Source organism: Ovis aries, chromosome 2 (assembly GCF_016772045.2).
Source record: "Ovis aries strain OAR_USU_Benz2616 breed Rambouillet chromosome 2, ARS-UI_Ramb_v3.0, whole genome shotgun sequence".
NCBI classification, from domain to species: domain Eukaryota; kingdom Metazoa; phylum Chordata; class Mammalia; order Artiodactyla; family Bovidae; genus Ovis; species Ovis aries.
The window spans coordinates 11,440,576-11,466,768 of NC_056055.1; the positions used below are offsets into that span (position 1 = coordinate 11,440,576).

Consider the following 26,193-nt stretch of genomic DNA (forward strand, 5'->3'; position numbering starts at 1 on the left):
GAGGAGCTTGGTGGGCTACAGTGCACGGATTCACAGAGAATTGGACAGACACGACTGATCGATTAACACTTTCATAGTCTTTATTTTAAAAGCTTGAAGAATGTGCCTCTATATTACACAGTACCACATTTGAACTATCTTTTGGATTGATTACTATGACACTGAGCAGAGACCAACAAATGGTTCTTTGGTAATAAAAGATGAGGAAGCCCAAACCAAGAGGGACCATTCCCCGCTTTCCATCATGAAAAGCCTGACTGTTCGAGCTGGCCTTTTTTATTTCCTCAGAGAGCAATTCTCCGTTCTCTGCTGAAATGTTGCTCTCAGCTCAGAATTTCAAACTGGTGCTTTTTTTGTCTAAATGAGGTTTGTCCAAGGCAAGGACAATGAGTTTGAGCTTAGGAAACGAAGGGAATTTGCAGTGAATAGACTTAAATAAGTTTTAAGAAGGATCGTCTGATTGGGTATCTTTTGGTCGTGAATCTTTCATCAGGACTGAGTTTACAGGAATATAAAAGCGGAGTTTCTTGGACTGCTACCACTAGTTTCTACACTGAAATAGTGCAGAAGGCATCCTCTTGTAAATGCTAACCTTTGGAAGATTGCTCAGTTAGAAAGTAATATTTTGGTATAAGGTGTAAGTTGATTTCTCATTCTTTTCCTCTTGCAGTACAACAAACCATCAGTAACATTTCTATATTTAATGAAACCTGCTTGAGATGGAGAAGTATGAAGACAGCTGATATAGAGGAGATGTATTTAGTAAGTTACTGAAACTTATTCTTTTTTTAGGTGTTTATCTTGTGTGGGAGGTTAAAAAAATATCAACAAACCAAAAAAAAAAAAAAGACCACTTAGATAGCTTCCATAATCAATGAAAGATTTATAGTTACAATTGCAATAAGAAGCAAAAACCATATGAGCCAGGAATCCCACTGCTGAGCAAATACCCGGAGAAAACCATAATTCAAAAAGATATATGCATCCCAGTGTTCACTGTAGCACTATTTACAGTAGCCAGGCATGGAAGCAGCCTAAATGTCCATCAACAGAGGAATAGATAAAGATCTGGTGCATACATACAAAGGACTATTACTCAGCCATTAAAAAAGCAAACTAATGCTACTTGCGGCAGCATGGGTGGATCCAAAGATTGTCATACTGAGTGAATAGGTCAGAGAAAGACAAATATCATATGATATCATTTATATGTGGAATCTAAAAAAAAATGTACTAATGCCTATTTGCAGGTACCAATGCCTGTTTGCAGGTAGCAGTGCCTGTTTGCAGGTAGCAGTGCCTGTCAGACATGGAGAACAGACTTGTAGATTTAGCAGGGGAAGGGGAGGGTGGACTGAACTGAGACAGCAGCATTGAAATATACGCATTAGCATATATAAAATAGATAGCTAGTGGGAAGTTGCTGTATAATAAAGAAGGCTCAACCCAGTGCTCTGTGACAGCCTAGATGGGTAGATGGCGTGGAGTGGTGGGAGAGAGCTTCAAGAGGGAGGGGACATGTGTATACTTACGGCTGATTCACGTTGTTGTATGGCAGAAACCAACACAACATCATAAAGCAATTATCCTCCAGTTTGAAAAAAGGATACAAATGAACTAGAGGTAGGGGATGAGAGAGGGAGGGATAAATTGGGAGATTGGGACTGACATGCGTGCATGCTAAGTCACTGCAGTCGTGTCTGACTCTGTGGGACCCTGTGGACCATAGCCCACCAGGCTCATCTGTCCATGGGAGGTACTTGTAGCAGAGAAGCAAGTCATTCATTCCAGGATTCTCCAGGAAAGAATACTGCACTGGGTTGCCATGCCCTCCTCCAGGGGGTCTGCCCAACCCAGGGGTTGAACCCACATCTCTTCTGTCTCCTGCATTGGCAGGCAGGTTCTTTACCTCTAGTGCCACCTGGGAGGCCCAGGGACTGGCATATACATGCTGCCACATATGAAATAGATAACTGGTAAGAGCCTGGGGTATAGCACAGGGAACTCTACTCAATATTCTCTAATGAGCTATATGAAAAAGAATCTTAAAAAAGTGGATATATGTATATGCATAACTGATTCACTTTGCTGTGCATCTGAAACTAACACAACATTGTAAATTAACTATACTCCAATAAAAATTAAAAACATAGAATAAAAACTGAATGCAGTTCTTAAAAAAAAAAGAAGCAGAAAGAAAGTGGGCATTTCTGCTGCATATTTGAAGTCAGAGACTTTGGGGATTGATGAGAAAGACATGAGGGTTTCTTTGTGTAACATAGTCTGATACAGAGCTGAGGTTCAGGCAGTATCCATGGAAGGAAGCCAATGACTTTTCATGGGTGTGTGTCTCTCTGCACCAGTGCCTCTGATAAGGGTCTGAATGTGTTGCCTAGCGAGTCAAGGGGGAACTTTTAAAGCTAAATATGTTTGTAACAAAGGTACAGACCATGGGATGAGCTGCTGCTAGAAGAAATTAAGTAGGAAGAGAAGTGGATCTATTGGTCCAGATGCCGGGACTGTCAGAAGGTGGTGAGAGAGGAGAAAAACCCTTCCCAGGTCTTACCAGAAACCAGCTAGGAGTATCCTAACGCACACCCTGCTCTGGAAAAGCCTTAGTTCAGATTCTTAATTTTTTTCCCTAGGAGATTGTTCTCTGGCCTTCCTTCTTCAGTTTTGCCAACAGGCTTTCCCACCGGGCATGTGCCATTATGTGTGTGGGATCAAAAAGGGAGAAACTTGTCAGTTTCAGGGACTGTTGTGCATTTTGATTTAAAAATATATTTATTTTACTGATGGTATTGTAATTATGGACTTCCCAAATATTTATAGTATTACAGCTCTACTTGTATTTCATATTTGTTTGCTCAGACTTTTTATTTTGTATTGGGGTAGAGCCTATTGACAATGTTCTGGTAGTTTCAGGTGAACAGCGAAGGGACTCAGCCATTCATATACATATATCCATCCTCTCCCAAACCCTCCTCCCATCCAGGATATCACATAATGTATTTCACTGTTTAGAGGAACTTTAGAATGGAGAGCAAGAGTGCTCATGAGAAAAAGTAAGTATCCAGGCATTCAGCCTTTCAGGCTGGTAGTTTACCTGGAGAACTTTTCTGTTTCAGGTCCACATTTGGGGCCAGAGATGGTATCAGAAAGGATTTGCCCAGGAAATGATCTTTAATATCACTGCCAGCAGTCAGACTCCTGAGACGTGTTTGGACCTGAGTCCAGGTACCAACTACAGTGTCAGCATCCAGGCTTTGTCTTCTGAACTTCCTGTGGTCATCTCCCTGACAACCCAGATAACAGGTAAATCTTGAATAACAGCATTTGGCCGAATGAAATCGCCGCAGAGCTGTATAGGCTCAAACAAAGAGGCACACTATTACTTTTTATCATTATATGATGAACTTTAAGAGAATGAGGAAGAAGGATATGAGATTGGAGAAAGGTTCTCAAGGGACTTCCCTGAAACTGTAATGTTTTATTTCTTAAAAAGATATCTGAAACAAAATAGCATTGAATAAATCTGGAGAGTGTGTCCATGGGTGTTGGTTACATTCCTTCTGGATATTTGAACTATTTCATCCTTAAGAAGAATTTGTCTTCTGTTTCTTTCTCAGTAACATATTTGTCATTCTGTTACAAGTACCTTAAGAGTAGGCTACCCTCTGCGGGAGAATGACTGGCAGTCTCACTCTAGGACCCTAGAAAATGACTTTCCACTCATTTTCTCATCTCGCCTCAAATCTGTGATGGTGTCCTCCAGCCCCCCAACACACACACCCTGAGCTAATTATCAGAGTATTAGTTTCTTGTGTCTTATTTCCCTGATAATTTAGAAGTAATCAGGTGAGGACTTTCTACTCCCACAGTCTCCCAGGGCTGCCTGCAGGCAGAACCTACATTTTATCTTCTCTCTCGATCCCAACTCTCTTGGCCCCACCTTGCCTTAATCCTGCCATCCCCTCTTGCCTGTCTGTCCCCCCAGTAAAGAGTGAGTCCTGCCACTGCACTGGCAGGCTGTCATGTCTCCTTTTTAAATGAAAACAGAGATAGACATACTTCTTTGGATGCCATACTCCCTGCAGCTGCTCTGTCTTTTCTCAGCCCCTCTTCACAGTGAAACTCCTTGCAAGAATGTTGTGGAGGCGCCACATCCTTACCTCCTCTTCTGTCTTTAACTCTTTCCAGTCCAGAGGTATTATTTCTCAATGCTTTACTGGGAGTGTCTCTATCTTGCAAAATCCGCCAGCCCATTTTATTCTTATCTGATTTTCTCTACAGCATTTGGCATCCCCTCCTTGAAACACCTTTTCTCTTGGCTTTTGGATCCTGCTGCCTCGATGGCTGCTCTTTCCCAGTCTGTTCCACCAGTTCCGTCTACTTTAATGGTGCCCCGCCCTCTGCCTTCTCATCCTTTTACTTCATTATCTACCCTTTCTGCCTCTGTGATCTCTACCAGTCTCATGGCTACAAACAATACCTGTATTTCGACAATCCCCAGATATGTGTCCTAGTCACATTGGAGAAGGCAATGGCAACCCACTCCAGTACTCTTGCCGGGCAGGTCCCATGGATGGAGGAGCCTGCAGTCCTCCAGCCTGCAGTAGGCTGCAGTCCACGAGATCGCTAGGAGTCAGACACGACTTCACTTTCACTTTTCACTTTCATACATAAGAGAAGGAAATGGCAGCCCACTCCAGTATTCTTGTCTGGAGAATCCCAGGGACGGGAGAGCCGCATGGGCTGCCTTGTATGGGGTCGCACAAGTGTCGGACACGACTGAAGCGACTTAGCAGTAGCAGTCACATTCTCTCCTCTGAGCTCCATATACCTACCTGTCTCCAATATCTTATTTGAACATTTAATAAGCAAGACCAATAGAACTTTTGATTTCTGATCTTTGTCTTTACCCCACAAATCCATTTTCCACCCAGGCTTCTCTGTCTCAGTCATTGGCATTCCTATTCACTGACTGCTCAAGCCGTAAAGTAATTGTAATTAATTCTGCTTCTCCCACCAGTTTCTAGTCCTTAACAAGCTGGCTTGTTCCTGAAATAAACATTATGAATCCAACCACTTCTACCCCCTTTGCCTTTACAACTAGCAACTTAATCCAAGCTAGCAACTTCTTGCTTGGACTCCTGCAATAGCTTCTAAATCTTCTCCCTGCTTTCACAGTTGCCTGTCACCTGCTGCTGTCTTCATCTTCACCAGAGCTTTAAAAAGATCACTCAAGGGATTTCCCGGGCAGCCCAGTGGTTAAGACTTCATGCTTCCAATGTAGGGGACATGGGTTTGATCCCTAGGAGCTAATATCCCATGCGTTGCACAGCGCAGCCAAAAGATTAAAAAAATAAAAAAATTGAAATAAAAAAATATTTAAGAAGAGCACTCAAAGTGTCATACTGAGTGAAGTAAATCAGACAGAGAAAAACAAATATGTAATGTTGCTTATACGTGGAATCTAAAAAATGGTACAAATGAACTTATTTACAAAACAGAAATGGAGTCACAGATATAAAAAACAAACTTATAGTTACTGGGGGGAAAGGACGGGCAGGATAAATTAGGAAATTGGGATTGACATATACACACAACCATATATAAGGCTTCCCTGATAACTCAGTTGGTAAAGAATCTGCCTGCAATGCAGGAGACCCCAGCTTGATCTCTGGGTTGGAAAGATCTGCTGGAGAAGAGATAGGCTGGCTACCCACTCCAGTATTCTTGGGCTTCCCTTGTGGCTCAGCTAGTAAAGAATCTGCCTGCAATGCAGGAGACCCCAGCTTGATCTCTGGGTTGGAAAGATCTGCTGGAGAAGAGATAGGCTGGCTACCCACTCCAGTATTCTTGGGCTTCCCTTGTGGCTCAGCTGGTAAAGAATCTGCCTGCAATGCAGGAGACCTGGGTTTGATCCCTGGGTTGGGAAGATTCCCTGGAGAAGGGAAAAGCTACCCACTCCAGTATTCTGGCCTGAAGAATTCCGTGGACTGTATAGTCCTTGGGGTGGCAAAGAGTTAGACACGACTGAGCGACTTTCACTTTCACAACAATATATAAAATAGATAGCAAATAAGGACCTATTGTAGAGCACAAAGAACTCTACTCAAGACTCTGTAACGACCTGTATGGAAAAAGAGCCTTTAAAAAGAGTGGATATATGTATATGTAAAACTCATTCACTTTGCTGTACACCCGAAACTAACAAAACATTGTAAATCAACTATATCCCAATAAAAAATTAATACAAAAAGAAAAACACTCACATAAGAACGTCATCCCCAGCTCAAAACTGTCGGATGAGTTTGCGTGAGTGTTGGAATAGAATCCATGTGCCTGACCACGGAACATGTAGTCTGGCCCTTGCCTGCCTCACTGACCTCATCTTCCTCTGCCCTCTCTCTTTCTCACTAAGCATCAGCTGCCTCCCTACCTTCCCTGCTATTTCTCAAATGAGTCAGACTTGTTTTTGCATCCAGACCTTTCCATCTGGTGCTTACTGATCCTTAGATACTCCCTCCACATGTCCTGGTTGTATAGTCGCTAAGTCATGTTTGATTCTTTTGCGACTGACTGCAGCCTTCAGGCCCCCTGACATGGGATGTCCCAAGCTAGAAAATACTGGAGGCCATTTCCTTCTCCAGGGTATCTTCCTGGCCCAGGGATCAAACCCGCACCTCCTGCATTGCAGGTAGTTTCTTTACACCTGAGCCACCAGGGAAGCCCTGTCAGTCAGGTTTCTGCTCAAATTCATCCTTTCAAAAATCACCTCCCCATCACCACCCCATCACTCTCTATCCATTTCCTCTGTTTGAATTTCTTCACAGAACTAATTTCAGAACTTGTATTTTGACTTTTACTTGTTTGTTTTCTTTTCCCCTACTAAAATAGGAGCCCTCTGATGGCAGAGATTTTTGTCTGTGTGTTCTGCCTTGAATCCCCAACACATAAGGATCGTGCTAGCCCACGTAAGGACAATGATAGCACAGCAAAGACATATTTTTGTAATGAACGCATATGAAGACTAATCTCAAAATGGCCAGCGGGTGGTGTTGGCATTGAGAAAATGCCTGGTTAGTTAATGAAAGCTTTAGACCAAAAAAGAATTCACCAGCTGGTGAGTTGGAAGGATATGTTCAATTTGGGCATTTCTTCCCATGGTGGTTTATCAAGATGAATAGCTGTTCAGTCTCCTACTCTTTGGTCCGTCTCCTGTTTGGACGTTTTGCGCTGCTGATTCACGTTAGCATTTCATATGTTTTGATTTGGGAGAGAGAGTTTCATCTTGATGAGTCTCATTTATACCTTGTTTTGTACATGAAACAGCCTGGTAGCTCACGCACTCTGTATCTGTGCTCATGGCCACCAGGGGACACTGTTGAGCTATTTGAAGTCATTGAGACCCTGCCTGTCTGTTTTCCCTATCTATCCCACTTTAAAGAATTTGCAATTTTAAAAAAAGTGTGAAAGTTCTAAGCAAACAAACAAGAGAAGAACAGACCCCAAGCCCTCCCTTTAATGAATAAGAGATGTGCTTCCTTGCCTAAGATGTGACTCTGTTTTAGTAAAACCGTAAACTTTTGAATTTTACCAGAAATGTGAGGCAAGGGGTTTGGACTTGGAATATGCAGCAGCTGGTTTCCCAGAAGAAAAGTGCATGGAATTTCCATTCTGAGTGTCTTACGTTAAGTTAAATCTTACTGATGGGAACAAGATGAAAGCATGCGCTTTAAATATATTGCTGACCTCAGGGGAGAATGAAAGTTTTGGAATGTTGAAGGACAGGGGCAAGTGTTGCAGTGAAAACAAAAGAGGGTGCTGGTGAGAAGGGTGATGAGACGGAGAGGAGATCACAGTGCTTCTGACTCATGGCCCACACGCTCCCGCAGGCAGCCTGTTGATGGGAATTCCTCAGAATAGCCCCACCATTCATTCACACACCCTTTAGGTCAAGGGGAAGAATGAACGTTTATCCTTGATGTGGACCCAAAAGGTCAGAAGAGCTGTCATACACAGGTCATGCTGTTTTCTCTTGTTGTTGTTCAGTTGCTCAGTCATGTTCAACTCTTTGCGACCTCATAGAGGTCACATGCCAGGCTCCTGTGTCCTCTGCTCCCGAAATTTGCTCAGATTCATGTCCACTGAGTCAGTGAGGCTATTTAACCATTTCACCTTCTGCCATCCGCTTCTTCTGCCTCCAATCTTTCCCAGCATCAGCATCTTTTCCAATGAGTTGGCTCTTCACATCAGGTGGCCAAAGTATTGGAGCTTCAGTTTCAGTCCTTCCAATGAATATTCAGGGTTGATTTCCTTTAGAATTGACTGGTTTGATCTCCTTGCAATCCAAGGGAGTCTCAAGAGTCTTCTCCAACACCACAGTTCAAAAGCATCAATTCTTCAGCGATCAGCTTTCTTTATGGTCCAACTCTCATATCTGTACATGACTATTGGAAAGACCGTAGCTTTGACTATACGGACCTTCATTGGCAAAGTGATATCTCTGCTTTTTAATATGTATCTAGGTTTGCCAAGTCAAAAAGCTTATAGGCAAAATTATCTTCTTAGAGATCGGAGAGAACCAGGGTGGGAGAGGTGGAGGGAGGGGGGGAACAGAGGAGGAAAGAGAGAGAGAAAGCCAGTACCTGCAGGTAGATAAACCACTTACTCGACACAACGCGGTGATCATCTGTGGTTGAATGGCCATCATGGAACCAAGAGTGCTGGAAGAGAAAAAGGAGACAAATATGTGAAAGAAATCACTTCTTCCTGAGTCTGTCCTCAGTGCCCAGACTGGCAACGTACACGAGAACTTCCCCATCTCTGTATTTGTAATAAGGAAAAGAGAATGCACCTTTTCAGATGTTCAGGAGAGCCACTGAAAACACAGGTGTGTCCCAAGCGTTATTGGACTATCCCTTTCGCCGAGAGGTCCAGTCAGGATAGCTCTGATTCCCGCTCCAGGACTAGGGACCACTGCCCGCACCTCTGACCCCTCATCTCTTACTGTTGTGTCCTTAGGAAAGGACCAGGCGGGACCAGGTGTCTTGAGTTCTGCTGGCCTGGGCTTCTCTTCCACAGACCATCTAAGGGCTGTGAAGTCCTGTGTCCGCAGTGAGGGCTTCATCTCCGCAGGCTGGATGTGGGGCACCACCCTGGCTCCTGCTGGCCTTCACCCCAACTGTTCCCCTCTTTGTCCAGGCTTTCTCAGAGTCTTTCATGGACACAGATTCCTTGATGTCTGAGGTCCTTATGTTAGGTCAGCCCAGGATGAAGGCACACATGTCCTTCCATACCTCCTCTAGTCCCCAGAAATCTCCCAGCTACTTTCTAGCTTCAGATCAACCCCCAGACCCTTAAGGAAATGACTGTTTGGGGATGGATGTCTCCCAGCTCTTCTCACTGAAAGCATCTCCACCCCCTCTGAGGCCCCACAGAGACAAGATGGTACACCACCGAGGAAAGCAGGCTGGATGTGTTATTTTCACAACGTTGTGTTAACGTTGTGTGAGTGCTAAGTCGCTTCAGTCTTGTCTGACTCTTTGTGACCCTGTGGACCAGAGCACGCCAGGCTTCTCTGTTCATGGGATTCTCCAGGGAAGAATACTGGGGTGGGTTGCCATTCCCTTCTCCAGGGGATCTTCCCAACCCAGGGATCAAACCCACATCTGTTACATCTCCTGCATTGGTGGGTGGATTCTTTACTACTGGTGCCCCCTGGGAAGCCCATCCTATATTAATATTAGCTGCTTATAAAATATGAATGGGAAAGTTTCTTTATATTGAATGCCTAAAAGGCAGGGTTTCTGTGTGTTGGGGTGGTTGAAAGGTATACTGAAACATAACAATTAATTCAGCAAATACCTATTGATTGGTTATGTACAAAGACCAATGCTAGGTGCTGAAGGAGATAAAAATAAAAAGAAGATGGTTCCTTCTCCTTGGGAAGCCAAGTCTGATAACCTTACTGACAAGAGAGTTGCAGCTCACCGTATGATACCTGATGACTTATGGCATAAGCTCTATTTTCTCCATTGCTGTCACTTTCAATTTATCATGCCAGCCTGGTGGGCTACCATCCATGGGATCAGAGAGTCAGACACGACTGTGCAACTAACACACTCACACTGAGTGGGGGTCGTGGTCCAATTAGGAGATGCTGAGGATTAGAAAAGAACCTCTAGGGTATCTTTACTTTTATATATTCATGTGTGTTAGTGCCTTGCAATTACTTGATGCTTATAGCATAAGGTTGGACCTTTGCTTAAGTTTGGTGCAGACAAAATTTTCCTTTACTTTTTGTTCATTTTAGTGGGTCTTAGAGAAATGACACATTTGCACTTCTGTTACTTCCTTTCTCTCACTGATTTTAATAATTTGCCTACATTAATGATTAATCTTTTGTTATACATATTTCACCCCCGGTTATGTACTCTTGAATTTTCTTTTCAGTATTCTTTTTGACGTTCAGACATTTTAAGTTTTCATGTAATCAATTCTATTGATTCTTTAATAGTTTCTGCCTCGGGTCATGCCAAGAAAAGCCTTTCCCACTCTGCAATCAGATCAGTTCTTATTCTCTACTATTTTCTAATGCTTCTTAACAATTTTGCTTTTCACATTTTAGCTTGCAACAATCTGGAATTTGTTTAGATGTGTGGTATAAGGCTAAATTTACATGTTAACTTCCCCCCCCCCCCCAAATGATCAGCCAGTTTCCCCATCTCCTTTGGAAAGACTGTTTATGCCACACACTATATTCTCATTTGTTTATTTGGGTCTCTTTCTTGATTATCTAGCCTGCCTACCCTGTGCTTTTACCTTCTTATTTTAGTTATTGTAACTTTATAGTATATTTAATATTTGGGGGACAAGTTCTGCCTCATTGCTTTTCTCCTGAATCTTCAAAGTTTTCTCAGCCTCCAAAATTTCCTTTGTCACTTCCTTCTAGGAGAGAATGGACATTGTTGGCATCTAGGAGGGGCAGTGAATGTCTTCCTTCTGGGTCTGCCCCCAGCTCACATACTCAGGGTGAAAGAACTCCACTCCAGACACCACCCATTTCTTGCCTTGGGTCTGATTTGGTTTAAATCAGTAATAGGCCGATGGAAAGGAGAGCAGACCAGCCAAAGACAGCAGTTTGGGGAAGAGAAACAGCACCTTGGAAAATATGGCTAGGATTAAAGTTATCTGCCTGCAATGCGGGAGACCTGGGTTCAGTCCCTGAGTTGGGAAGATCCCCTGGAGAAGGGAAAGGCTACCCACTCCAATGTTCTGGCCTGGAGAATTCCATGGATTGTATAGTCCTTGGGATAGCAAAGAGTTGGACATGACTGAGAGATTTTCACTAAGGTTGCTGCTGCTGCTGCTAAGTCGCTTCAGTCATGTCCGACTCTGTATGACCCCATAGACGGCAGCCCACCTGGCTCCCCCGTCCCTGGGATTCTCAGGCAAGAACACTGGAGTGGGTTGCCATTTCCTTCTCCAATGCATGAAAGTGAAAAGTGAAAGTGAAGTCGTTCAGCCATGTCCGACTCTTTGCAACCCCATGGACTGCAGCCCACCAGGCTCCTCCATCCATGGGATTTTCCAGGCAAGAGTACTGGAGTGGGGTGCCATTGCCTTCTCCATCACTAAGGTTATTTAACCTCAAAAATGCAGAAAAGAAACAGTCTACTCAAGTTCGGCTTTTGCATTTGAGAGAAAAAACAGACTATTTATAAGGTGGGAAAGGTGGTGAGCAGGCAGAACAGAAAGCAGTCTAGAAGTCATGTGTTGATTGAATCAGCTGGATGGTTGTGTCCTTAGAACTGGAAGGACAGACGATGCTGGGGCTGAAAGGGGCAATGCGGCACAGAACAACCGGGCGGGGCGGGGGGGGGGGGGGGGGGGGGAGGCTTCCCTACCCTGCTGTGGGCCCGCCTTCCCTAAACTGGGCAAGCGCTTTTTTCTGCTGTTCCTGGGGTGGGTGAGAAACTGGGTGGTTTTAAAAGGTTTGCCAAGAGATTAGAGGACCTAGAATTATTCATCTCAGAGAAGAGCAAACAGAGGAATAACTTAAAAGAGCCCGAGGAGGGTTCTCACACAGAAAAGAGTAAACAGTTAATCTCCCTCTGGGCTGAAAACAGGAAATGTGTGATAAAAACCACTTACTTTCCTGTGAGGACGAAATGTCACCAATGAAAGGGCCTTTCAGTGATAGCCTGAGGGCTGAGTACAGAGATACTTGGAATGCTCCTGTGCCCTGGTGGGGAACCTGGTGGGGCTTTTCCGTCTGCATTTCCCCTCTCCCCATTGCTGGCTGGCTGCAGGAGGCTAGCTACTGTCTGCCTCAGGGGTGTTATGGAATTTCTTTCTGGCTGCCTCTTGGAAAGGTGGTGGACCTTTCAATACTGTAGGGTGCGGTCTTAACTGAAAGTAGAGGCTGTTCCAAGTCACCCCAAGGGCCTTTAACAGTGCCACAGATTTACAGAAAACATGATTTGTATGGCTACTGTATCTGCGTGGTGTTGGAAGAAATTCTAGACTTAGTGTTTAATAAACTCTATAGGAAATTCTCACTCATCCCCCTGGTCTTAGATTCCTGGGTGTCCCAGTGGTCCACCCTGGGCTCTCATCTTTTCTTGGATACCTTTATACCATCTCTCTGGGCCGCCGTGTGTGCGAAGTCGCTTCAGTTGTGTCCGACTCTTCGCAACCCTATGGACTGTAGCCCACCAGGCTTCTCTGTCCAAGGGATTTTCCAGGCAGGAATCCTGGAGTGGGTTGCCATGCCCTCTTCCAGAGGATTTTCCAGACCCAGGGATTGAACCCATGTCTCTTATGTCTCCGGCATTGGCAGGTGGGTTGTTTACCACTGATGCCACCTGGGAAGCCCCTTCTGTTGATGACTGACTCCATGTCGCCATCACAGTTTGCTCTTAAGCTCTGGACCGCATTTCTAACTACCTGCTGGACGGTTTCACAAGGACTTCAAACTTAACAGGTCTAGAAGTGAGCTGCGGCTGAACCTTCCCCCAGACCTTGATGAATGACGTCACTACTGACTCAGGGACCAAAACCAAAGCCCAGGTTCCTTCCCCTTCCTTATCTTCCACCACTTTCCGTTCCATCTCTGCCCCACGTATCTCCTCCATCTGCCCCCTCTTTTCCATTGTGAGCACCATCACTTGCTTCAGGCCTCAGACACTTCTTACCCAGATTTTGGACAATCTATGCTTTTGCTCTTTTCCAATTCATCCTCCAGCTGGCGGTCTACATTGTCTTTCTAAAATATACATCTGCTGAGAATCTTTAGATGACTTCTGCTTATTTACAGGACCTCAGATCTGACCTAGACACACACCGCTTAATTATTATTTACTTGTTTATTTGATTTTGGCAGCACTAGGTCTTCCTTACTGCCTGCGGGCTTTCCTTAGTTGCGGAGAGTGAAGACTACCCTTTTTTGTGTTGCTTGGGCTTCTCAATGTGGCACCTTCTCTTGTTGTGGAGCGCAGGCTTTAGGCACATGCACTTCAGTAGTTGTAGCTCGTGGGCTCAGGAGTTGTGGCACGTGGGCTTAGTTGCTCCTTGGCATGTGGGATCTTCCTGGACCAGGGATTGAACCCGTGTCCCCTGCACTGGCAGGCGGATTCTTATCCACTGTGCCACCAGGGAAGTCCTACATTTCTCACTGTATTTTCTGTCTCTGCTGAGCTGGAACTCAACCTTTTGGCTACACTGAACACCTGCTGTTCTCTCTCTGCATGCACTCTCTCTCACCTCCCGCCTCTGAGTATATCAGTTTCTGTATTTGATAGGCTCACCCCACTGCCCTGGGGCAGGCATTCTTCCCTTGCATTCCTACCACTCTCATTATCGTAGCTCCAAGCACCACCTGTTTACAAGACTCTGCGATCAGACTCTGAGCTCCTGGAAAGCAGAAACCAGGTCTTCCATGGCTGTTTCTCCCAGCCTCACATAGAGGTGGGAAGGAAATATTTGTTGAAAGGCAGTGTGTAAATAGCATATTTAGTGGAGCTTTAAGACCTATCTCGGAAGGTCTAAACTTTTTTTTTTTATTATAATTTGAATTGAAAATTTCTACTCCAAATCTGTTTTCTAATTGGGTAAAAGAGTCTTGAGTGTCTGTTTTGGCCTTCTAGTTCTTAATTTCACTGTGGTAGCATTCAGGGGAATTTCAGGGGGACTGCATATTTTGTTTTTTCTCTTTCTATCTCTCTCTGTAACTCTCATCCACTTGATAGCACTGTTGAGAAGATTAAATGAGATGAGGCATCTGTAGGACATATCTACATATGTGTTGTGCAGCCAACACATGTTAACTGTGTGACCCCCAAGGCAGAGTGGTGGCTGGAATGTTCATACTGTGAATGGGATGCAGCCCCGGTGTCAACCAGTCAGTGCCTTCTCCTCCCCATGAAGTAACTATTTGGGAAATCTTGTTGCTGGGGAAAGCAAGATAAGGGCAGATAGCTGTGTGATTATAAAGGCTCTAGAAGTCTAGGGAATTCCCTCACAGTCCAGAGGTTAGGACTCCACGCTTTCACTGCTGAGTTGCAGGTTCAATCCTTGGTCAGGTGGCTGATTCATGTTGATGTGTGGCAAAAGCCATCACAATATTGTAATTATCCTCCAATTAAATTAATTAAAAATAAAATTAAAAAAATAAAAGGATAATCATACACACACACACACACACACAAATCCCTGGTCAGGGAACTAAGATCCCACAAGCTGCACAGAGCAGCCAAAATAATAATAATAAATAATAATAATAATAAACTCTTCCCAAAGGATCTAGAAGTCGGATATGCTGGTCTCCTCACCAAACAGGAATCTGTCTTCCAAGATCATTGAAATGACCACAGCCTCCACCCTCTGTTAGTGCTGGGGCATCACTTTTTAAAAGAATTATAATAAAATACATACAACATAAAATGTACTATTTTAATCATTTTTCAGGGCACGAATTATTGGCATTAAGTACATTCACAGTGCTGTAAATCATTACCATTATCTATTTCAAAAATGTTTTCGTCACCTCAAACAGAAACTCTGTTGACCATTAAGCAATAACTCCCCATTCCCTACCCACACCCTCAGCCCTTGGCAACCTCCAATGTATTTCTGTCTGTATGGATTTACCTGTTCCAGAGATTTCACGCAAGTGGAATCATGCGATATTTGTCCTTCAGTGTCTGGCATATTTCTCTTGGCCTCATGTGTTCAGGATTCACCCATGTTGGAGCATGTGTCCAAATTTGCTCATCACTTCTTTCATGAAAACTTTCCTCTTGATGTCCCATGAGGACCACTTTCTTCATGATTCTGCTTGTTCTGATCACACCCGTTTTCTTCTTTGCAACATGTTTTCAGAGCCTCCCCTTCCGGAAGTAGACTTTTTCACTGTGCATGGAGGGCCTCTGCCACGCTTGCGACTGAGGAAAGCCGCAGAGAAAAATGGACCCATCAGGTGAGTAGAGGCCTCTTTCCCACGGCTGCCCAGTGGCTGCCCATGGAATGTTTTGGAAACACTGATTCGAGTGAGGATGAGACTTCTCTCTAGGTGGCTACGCTGCAGTAGTTAAGGCAATGGGCCTCTTTTTTTGTTTCCTTGGGCACAGACTGGGCTTCCCTGATAGCTCAGTTGGTAAAGAATCCACCTGCAATGCAGGAGACCCTGGTTTGATCCCTGGGTCGGGAAGATCTGCTGGAGAAGGGATAGGCTACCCACTCCAGTATTCTTGGGCTTCCCCTGTGACTCAGCTGGTAAAGAATCTGCCTGCAATGAGGGAGACCTCGGTTCAATCCCTGGGTAGGGAAGATCTGCTGGAGAAGAGAAAGGCTACCCACTCCAGTATTCTGGCCTGGAGAATTCCATGGACTGTATAGTCCATGGGGTCACAAAAAGTTGGACACGACCAAGTGACTTTCACTGACTGGGCACAGACTGAGCCTTTAATTCCAACCAGCACCCTCCTTAGTGAATAGAGAGATTTTTAAGGGACCAGAGATGAGCGTTTGGGCAGCTGAACTCAAGAAACAGAATCTGCTCCTTCGGTCATTCAATAAGCATTGAATGTGCCTGTGACGTGTCGGGCAGTGTCCTTTGCACTCATGCCTCCAGGTATATCCATTAGTGATGGTGGATCAGGAGCATCATTGCATTTACCAAAGACAGAATGTATTTTCCTTTATTTAAGGGTGACCTTGGGGTGTGTGTAGTGGTTTCTAGGAGAGTCATTTGGATGATTCCTTTAATTCATTCAAGTACTGAGATGTGGGTAAGGCATTGCATTGCTAATAACTGCTTCTTGGACTCCAGATGGTATTAGGGTGGAAGTAATTTACATCAGGTGGTGGACTGTGTTGTGTTCAATTAAGCTTTTTATTTACACAGGTCAGGGAAGGATTAGGAAAGCAGAAATATTCCCTTTTTAGAGAGGAAGATTGATGTTCACTTGGAGGGATGAGCAACTTACCGACAGGAGTCTAGAAAAATGGGATAGATGATCTTATCTGCAATACAGAAATAGAGACACAGACATAGAGGAAAAAAAATGTATGGACACCAAGGAGGGAAAGAGAAGGGTGGGATGAATTGGGAGATCGCAGCTGATTCATATACACTACTATATATGAAACTGGTAACTTATGAGAACCTACTGTATAGCGCAGGTAACTCTAGTCAGTGCTCTGTGGTGAGCTAAATGGGAAGGAAATCCACAAAAGAGGGGGTGTATGTATACATGTAGATGATTCACTTTGCTGTACCATAGAAACTCTTCCAACACTGTAATTATACGCCAATAAAAATTAACTTTATAAAAGAAGAGATGGCAATATCCTGCTTCCTTGACCTAACCCACACTACCTATGTCTCTCATGACCCTTCAGTCTAATGACCCTACAGTACAATCAGGGTAAAATTCATGAGATATCACAAAACTGTCCAAAGAAAGTCTAGCAAAATTATCTGTGTGTCCGTTTATAATGAAACTTGGGCTCTTCGTGTCTGTTCATCTGAGTCCAGTAAATGCTCAAAAGTCTTCCCAGGCATGTGTATGGCCTAAGTTGTTCTGTGTCTTAATTCCTGACAAGTTGCTGGAAGGCATTGTAATTCTGTTGCTGGAAGGAGACTGGAAGTCATGACCTCAGTGCCTGAGAGAATGTGCAATACATACGTAATATTTAGGCCAGGTAGTTATGTAAGGGAGAAAGAAAAGCCAAATGACACTCTACCCTTGTGGCTCTGTGCTGGCCAGTGCCTCCAAAACAGGAAGTGGAGATCTGTGAGTCACTGGGGAAGGTGTTGGTGAGAAAGAGGGGAAAAGTCCTTCTGGAACAGTCATGCTCTCAACAGCCATGACTGCTTCCCCAGTGTCATCGGCACTGATTACCAGCAGGATGTTGGGGTGGTTTCCTTGGCCCAAATACCTGGTTGGAGCTGGAGGAAGCAGCACTGCCATTGTGGGGCAGCCCAGAGTCTGCTGTGTGCATTATCCAGGATGGGGGCGTGGGGCACTTGGTGGAGCAGGGGCTCTGGCCCCACGCCTCCCCTCCCTGACCGGGTGATCTTGGGGGATGATGCAGCCTGTAGCCAGGCTCTCCTCATGCTCATGTCTCCCACACTTGCCCGATTCCAGGAATCACCTAGGATGCTTTATCAGCAACATGAATTCTCAGACTCTACTGGTGAATTTGATTGAGTAGGTCTGGGATGCGGGCTGGAAATTTGTACAGTTATCAAGCGACTTGGGTGATTATGATCATACTAACTGGGAAGACTGCTTTATGCCTCTTGAATGGTACCTCTACTAGGAAATGTTCAGAACCAGATGAGTTCAAGTGAGCCTTGAACTTGCACTTGAACATCACTACCTACATGGTAAGATGAGAGGGACTTGAAGGTGTGCTTACAGACAGCATGGAGCCTGCTGCCCATTTACTTTTTCACCTGTGTCTGTGATTCACAGGGGTGTCTTCATCTTCAAGTCCCCAGGAAAGTTTGTTGTTATAAGTGTTCCTTTGTAGGCAGTGAGGCTTAGTAAATGTTTACTGGTGGTGGCAGTGACAAAGCATTGCCCTGCGGGCTTCACTTTGTCATTTTTGTACACAGCTCACTGCTGAAAGTGAATCCAGAAACTTTGTGGAAATCAGGGGCCTGAGGACACCTAGGAATTTCGGGAGCCTGGTGGATGGGTACTTTCTAAATCCAACACCTGCTATTAACCTAGTGACTCATGGGCTCTTAGGAAGCAGGAGATGGGGCATTAAGAATGTGGAGCAGGAAGTGTATACTTATTGGTAAAATAGAATTACATATGCTAATGAGTTTGGGAAAGTATCCTAATCATATTTGATGCTGATGCATGTTTTTCTTCTTTATTGAAATTTCAACTCAAGAAACATCAGTGCAGAATCAGTCATAGCCAAAGACCTGCAAAGATTTGCAAGAATGCAAGAGTAAATCATTCAGGTCCTTACTATCAAGCCTGATAGAGAAAGCAGACATCCCAAAACTTGCTAGGAGATGAGCCCAAGCAGATGGAAATAGAAAGGAAGATGTGATTTATTCTCAGAGTGTTTTTGTCCTTACACTTTCTTTTGCTGACAGATTTTCTGTTTGGTGGGATAAATAATACTGAAACATGATAAAATGACACCAGACTGCTAGTGTGTTTCTTTGTCCACATGTAGGGAACATACAGGATTTTCCCTTTCCAGCTGTTGAAGGATATTGTCAGACTAGATGAGTTCACGGTGACTTTGCACTCCGTGCTTCTCATTCATTTCATAGGAACTTCGGTATCAGTCCATGAACTGGAGGGAGTGTCCGTCACATGAGTTCTGTTTTAGGCTCCTCATGTGATTATGTGGAGCCTTTTGGCAGACTTAGTGCCCTAACTCTTGTCGGCAATAGGCCTCCATGTGACTGCTAAACCCTTTCCCCAGCTGGACTTTGTTTGCCCACGAGAAAAATCACTGATTAGATCAACTTTATGACATGTATGCTCCAGTCAGTCTCCCAGGTTCTGCAGCTAGAACTTAGAGAGACCATTCTCCCAGTATCATGAAGCATGAATACGGTTGGTTCCCACTGGAGTTCCATGACTGTTGGAGCTGCCAGATTGTGAAGCCCACCTGGGCAGGGACTTTTATCCAGGGTTGTATCTCCAGCATCTAGCAAAGTCTTGGTCTCATAGCCGGTGCTCAGTAAGTGTGAATAAATGAATGAATGACAACCCCCTCCCCCCACACACACCCAAGCAAGGGTCTGATAGACATTTTCTTTTCTCTTACAGTTCATATCAGGTGTTAGTGCTTCCCTTGGCCCTCCAAAGCACATTTGCTTGTGATTCTGAAGAGGCTGCTTCATTCTTTAGCAAAGCTTCTGAGGCCAGTGGATACGTGACTGCAGAACTGCTGGCCAAGGATATTCCCGATGATGCCCTGGAGATATCTATTGGAGACAGGCTGTACTATGGGAAATATTATAATGCACCCTTGAAAACAGGGCACGATTACTGCATTATATTACGAATCACAAGTGAATGGAATGAGGTACAGTTCTTTAAAAACTCTTGTGAATTTGATATTTTCTTCTTCATGTGAAATTTACATATTTGAACATTTATTTTCCCCGTATCTGAGATGAACACTGCGTATAAGAACCATAAACATGTATCGAACCCTTTCACTTTATAAAGGAGGGGCAGGTGAAACCTTTCTGGAGGTGGATATTCTGAACTTGCTGGGGGAACCTGTTTGGATCTGTGTTTGGACTGAATTTGTTTTGTTTTTTTCCTAAGCTTTATGGAGTGCTCTCATCCCTTTGCACTGGGGAAGCCTGAGCTGGAGTGGAACATCGAGATCTTTCTGCCACTTCCCTGTACTCCTGCCAGGCTGCTGCATTCCCTCATTCTCTGGGAAGCAGCAAGAGGGGAGGGGCAGATTGTGCTCAGCACTATTTTCTGGCTCCATTTCCTGCTTCCGTTACTTCCTTGGCTGTTGCGTAAACCCCACTCTCATCGCTCAATCCTTAGAGAGTCTATGTGTTTCTAGCAGTGGTTCTTTCTTGAGACATGGGAACTCATGAGAAACACGGAAACAGGAGACGTGTATACTCTTTACAGAATGAATGATTATAAGCAGAATAGCCAGAGCTGGGTCCATCAGTCGGGGTGGAAGAGCTTCTGGAAGGAGCATTGTCATGGTTGCCGTAGGAAAACTCGAGTTTGATATCAGTTCATATTGGTTGGCAATGAAAACTAGAAGAATTCTATGAATAGAAGCATCTCTTGACTGATGAATGTGGGGCATCTTGCGTGTAAGGCTCATCACATGTTTAAGGCTGAAACATGCTGTTAAATTTTGTATAGGACACAAGTCACATGTGCCATTATCATGTGTGATATAAAACTAAGACTATGTCCAGGTAGCAGAAAGGTCTGGGGGTGTTTTGTGGCAATTATGTAGGGATTAAGAATTGAAAGACGAAAGTCCAGAATATATTGCCCTTAACTTGTTGCAGAGGTCTTTATGACTGAGACAAGGCCTCCTTGCTAGAATATCACTTGGAGATCCTGACTTGGTATCTCTAGCCATAGACAACGCTAGCGGTAGAGTATGTGAGCAATTTAGAGATTGCTCAGACCTGCTGTCTCCGGCCGGGACTTTGCTCTGGGAGGGTGTATTAGTCAGCTTGGGCTGCCATTTCAAACCTGCCAGTACTGCCCTTACTAGAGCTTTGTAAATTGGGAAGAATGAGTTTTCCAGTCCCCTCTTTTTGTTTTTCCTTTTATGTATCTGCCCCACTAAGTAACATTACCATGTTCCTAGTTGCCAATACAGAAGGTGAAAGTGAAGTTGTGTCCGACTCTTTGTGACCCCACGGACTGTAGCCCACCAGGCTTTTCCGTCCATGGGATTTTCCAGGCAAGAATACTGGAGTGGGTTGCCATTTCCTTCTCCAGGGGATCTTCACGACCCAGGGGTTGAACCCAGGTCTCCCGCATTGTAGGCGGATGCCTTACCATCTGAGCCACCAGGGAAGTCAGTACAGAAATCTAGGAATAATTCTTTTCTTTCTTTTTCTTATCTTCTTGTGCAGTCCATTATCAAATTATGTCAGTTATGTCACCTTAATGCCATTTAATACCATCCTTTTCTCTCTTTCATTAGCACTGTTTAGCCTTTGACCTCTCTGTCTGAATAGCAGTTTTCTAACTCATCGTCTCGCCTCTTCTACCTATACCCTTGCTCCATACTACTGCCATAGTGAGTTTCATAAAATGTAACATCTGATCAAGCCACTATATCTTAATGAGCTCCCTTCTTTATCTGGCCCTGTCAATGTCTCTCCTTTAATACACTCAGTTCCCTAGTAACAGTCTTGCTTTTTGAGGCCTTTTTTCTTTCCCAGTATCTTGAAATATACCCTTCACTTTATTCTTGCATATTATCTTTTATTAAATGCGCTGATGCAAGGCTTCCCAGGTGGCACTGTGGTGAAGAATCTGTCTGCCAATGCAGAAGACACAAGAGGGTTCGATCCCTGGGTCGGGAAGATCCCCTGGAAGAGGAAATGGCAAGCCATTCCAGTGTTTCTTGCCTGGAGAATTCCACTGACAGAGGAGCCTGGCGGGCTACAGTCTACAGGGCCACAAGGAGTCAGACATGGCTGAACAACTGAGCTCAACAACCGTCATCTAGAGAAGTATTTGTATGTCCCAAGCCTTCTCATAGCCTTGCCCATAAGATGCGTCACTATGTCTTGCTGAACCTGGATGTGACCTTGGACTCCTCTTCAACGTCATTCTCCAGGCAGTCAATGCCAGGTGCTGAGAGCTGGCAAGGGGAATGGAATTCGCCGCCATGCCTGCTCTTTCCCTGGAGTGTGTACTTCCTGAGAGCCATTGGAAAGCTTTAGGGTCATCATTCCTAGGCTCACTTCTGTCTCTGTTGCCCTGCCAGACCCTTTGAATGCTTGGTGATCATAAGGCTAAATTGTAAGATGTTACAGCTGAATGAGTCTTTTCTTTTTTGGCCACACTGCACAGCATGCAGAATCTTACTTCCCTGACCAGGGTTTGAACCAGCGACCTCTGCAGCGGAAGCGCAGAGTCTTAACCACTGACTGTTTTTGCTGTTCAGTCGCTAAGTCATGTCTGACTCTTTGTGACCCCATAGACTGCAGCATGCCAGGCTCCTCTGTCCTCCACTGTCTCCCAGAGTTTGCTCCAATTCATGTCCATTGAGCTGGTGATGCTATCTTAACCACTGAACCACCAGGTAGGTCCCCAGGATGAGACATTAAACATCATGTTGTCCAAAATAAGAGATAAAACCCTGCAACTTGGAGGGCAAAGGTGTATTATTTAAACGGACATCACATGCTGCCCAGTTATGCATGTTGCTTTACTTTCCTTTACAGGTGAGAAGAAGTGCCTGTGCAGTCTGGGCTCATGTAAAAGGTAAAACCGTTTTCTGTCCTCCTTTCTCCTCTGTTCACTCGGCAGCATGAAGTGTCTGTTAATGAGATTTCTTTTTAAACTGTCACAGGTGATGGAAGCACATCTCAGACTTGCCATAGCTGAAAAGGATGGGGGTGGTGGGAGCGCAGGGAATCAGAACCCGAGTGGCATCACCAGGAACCGGGACGGGGCTCTTAACACCACGAGTAGGACTCTCCCTTTCTCTCTGTCTCTCGTCTCCTCTGTTTCTAAGTGTGAGCTGGCTTCATTTTCTTCTACTGTGAACTACGCAGGGGGGCAGGATGGGCAGCAGCTGCCCCACGTTAGCCACATCAGTGGGGACAGACAGTTTTTCAGTTCCAGGAGTCTCTTCTCCTAGGCAGGTGACTATCCATTGGATGAATCCCTGTTAAGAGGAGATGGGGTAGTGTGATCAGCCTACCTGGGGCTTGGGGCTTACTTACTGGCATGGCTGGTTGGGGGTGCAGATCAGTGTGATGGGCAATCCCACAGGGTTGCATTGAGAGGGGCATATGGTCCCCATCAGGAAAAGAGGAACAGCAAACCGTGTTGATAGACCAAAGCAAAGAGCTACAAACAGTCCACTACTTTCAAACATTTGGCTACTTCTCATGAACATGCACACACACGCGCGCACACACACACAATTTAGAAAAACATCCTCCATTAAGAAAGTGGAATTATCCTCCAGATAACCAAAAATGGAACCCAAGAAGAAGACAGTCCAAAGGTGGATCTGTACTAAATCCAGGTCCAAGACCAAGGGATGACCCATTCCTATTGACTTAGTGCTCCTCATGATCTGCTTAGCAGCCTGTGATTAAATGGCAGATTAAACCGTTCTCAAATCACAATATATAATATGAAAGGGAAAGGTGGATTATCACAGTAACTACATTCATTTAGAAAGGAGGAAAAGGGCTTCCCTGGTGGTCTAGTGGTTAGGAGTCTGCCTTTCGGTACAGGGGACACTGGTTTGATACCTGGTCCTGGAGGATCCCGCATGCTGTGATGCAGCTACGCCTGTGAGCCGCCGTGCTCTGCAACAAGAGAGACCACTGCAACGAGAAGCCTGTACACTGCAACTAGAGAGTAGCCCCCACTTGCTACAACTAGAGAAAGCCCTCGTGATGCAATGAAGACTCAGCACAGCCAAAAAATTACTAACTAAATAAACAAAATCATTAAAAAATGGGAAGAAAAGATAAAGAAGCAAGCTGTGCAAGACTTCCCTGGTGGTCCAGTGGTCAAGAATCTGCCTTCTGGTGCAGGGGACACAGGTTCGATCTCTGGTTGGGAAACTAAGATCCCACATGCCGCAGGGCAACTACGCCCGTGCTCCGTAACTACTGAGCCTGCCACACTCTAGAGCTCGTGCATTGCAACTAGAGAAGCCAAAAATGCAACAACTAAAGAAGCCTGCACACTGCAACTAAGACCCAGCATAGTCCCCTGCCGCCACCCCCCCAGCCCCGGCCTTCTCCTGCGAAAGAACCATGCAGTTGCCTGGGGACCAATACCAATGACCCCATCCTGCTGGACAGGAAAAGCAAGCCTCTCCTGGGCTGGCAGCAGAATGGGTCACCTGCTCAGTCAGTTTGGCTGCCTCGGGCTCTGCCTGATTGATGGGGGAGCACCTTGTCCCTTTGCTCCAGAGCTCTCTCTAGAAATGCAGTGGGGAGGAGCCTGCTGAGGACCCTACAGCTCAAACCTTCTGCTTCTGGGGGGCAGTGATCTGGGTGGAGGAGTTGCCTTAGGGATTGAGTTACCACAGGTCTTGTTCACCAGGCTGGGATTTCCCTGGCAGGACATTTCTGTAAACCAGAGGGCAGCCAGCCACTGGATTTGACTCATAGGAATTCCATTAATTTGTAGCTAATACCAGAAATCTTGTCAGGTTTATGACCTTTTTGAGTCTGGACCTTTTCCTTGTGGTTCATGCATCCTAGCAACTGCCTGAGGAATTCTGCTGTAGCCTGGAGTATCAGTTAAACTCCTTACATCTGTCCCTCACCTCAGAGCAGCATAAAACAATAGGCTGGGTTGGTTAGGAAAAGCCTGCATCACCCTGCTTCCAGGAGGGATCCACTAGGCGGTGCTTTGCAACTGGGGGATGTGTTACCCTGTCGGTGGAGGGTACCTAGCAGGAAATGATTGGGAGGAACCTGGAGAACTAAGCTTCCTTTATTTGTCTGAAAGTGAAAGTTGCTCAGTCATGTCCAACTCTTTGCAACCCAGGCCAGACTACTAGAGTGGGTAGACTTACCTTCTCCAGGGGATCTTCCCAACCTAGGGATCAAACCCAGTTCTCCCTCATTGCAGGTGGATTCTTCACCGACTGAGCTATCAGGGAAGTCTGCTTATCCCCTAAACTCATTTCCCATCTTTTTATCTCTCATCACACCAACTTCCAACAAGGGTAGTGCACATGGCTTTTCATCTGGGCATTGAGCATTACCTGACTGTCAGCCATCTTGGATTGTATATTGCCATGTAGTGAGGGCCCCTCTCTCTTTCTTCAGTTTTCTTGTGAAAATAATTTACATATAATGTTGTGTGAATTTAAGGTGTTTACCAGGCTTCTCTGGTGGCTCAGAGGTTAAAGCGTCTGCGTGCAATGCAGAAGACCTGGGTTCGATCCCTGGGTCGGGAAGATCCCCTGGAGAAGGAAATGGCAACCCACTCCAGTATTCTTGCCTGGAGAATCCCATGGACGGAGGAGCCTGGGGGGCTACAGCCACGGGGTCGCAAAGATTCAGACACGACTGAGCGACTTCACTCACTAAGGTGTTTAGTGTGATTTGATTCATGTATGTACTGCAGAATGATTACCGCCATGAGGTTAATTACTATCTCCATCACCTTATGTAATCACCTTATAATATGTAATTTATACATCTATAAAATCTGTGCATATATGAATATTTAAGATCTACTCTCCTAGCAGCTTCCAAGTGTATACAATACAGTACTGTTGACTATAGTCACCATGCTATACACTAGATCCCCAGACCTTACCCATCTTACATCTGGAAGTTTATACCCTTTGATCAATATCTCATTTCCCCTACCCCCCAGCCCCTGACAACCACCACTCTGTTTCTGTGACTTCAGCTTTCTAAGATTCCATGTGTCATTGAGATCATACCGCGTTTGTCTTTCTCTGTCTGATTTAACTTCACTTAGCATCACAAGTGAGGGCCTATCTTAACAAAGATGTGCGCTGGTACATTTCTGCTTTCCGGTTAGCTAAGCCCCCTTTCTTGGAATTGAATGATGGCCACAAGGAACAATCACACATTCCAACATTTGGAAATTTTTCTACCAATCCATTCCCCAAAGCTTAAAGGGCGGGAAGGAGCTCCTACTAGGGAAAGAGGTGCTTCTATCCGAAAAATGGAGGCATACAAGCATTGTGGCTAGGCCCTTCAGAAACAGTAGCTTCCAGAATCTACTACTTTCCACAGCTGTTTGGTGTAAGTAACAAACTCACACTAGATAGAAGATATGGCCGAAGAGCTGGCCATGGTCATTTTACCAAGATTAACAGGAAAGATTTTGCTTTGGAAATATCTAAGTGGTTTTTGGCAGTACCCTTTCCCCCTTATATTGAAAGAGAGTTTGAACCTTTAAATACAAGCTACTAGAAAGCTCTGAGATAATAGAAAACCCACTGTGGTGT

The 26,193-nt window shown here is 44.9% G+C and overlaps 1 protein-coding gene across 7 annotated transcripts in view; it reads left to right on the plus strand.

The window, feature by feature from the left end:
• SUSD1 (sushi domain containing 1) overlaps positions 1 to 26,193 on the plus strand; it is a 135,445-nt gene that overhangs the window by 95,079 nt on the left and 14,173 nt on the right. For 6 of the 7 annotated variants that reach the window (XM_012113334.5, XM_060408913.1, XM_042242889.2 and 3 more), the window contains 5 exons: positions 671 to 762; positions 3,129 to 3,315; positions 15,391 to 15,487; positions 19,320 to 19,578; positions 22,451 to 22,490. In XM_012113334.5, coding sequence (XP_011968724.3) covers positions 671 to 762; positions 3,129 to 3,315; positions 15,391 to 15,487; positions 19,320 to 19,578; positions 22,451 to 22,490 — 675 coding nt within the window. Of the gene's footprint in view, positions 1 to 670; positions 763 to 3,128; positions 3,316 to 15,390; positions 15,488 to 19,319; positions 19,579 to 22,206; positions 22,309 to 22,450; positions 22,491 to 26,193 lie in introns of all 7 variants that reach the window. The other variant, XR_009599115.1, reaches the window with a different exon arrangement.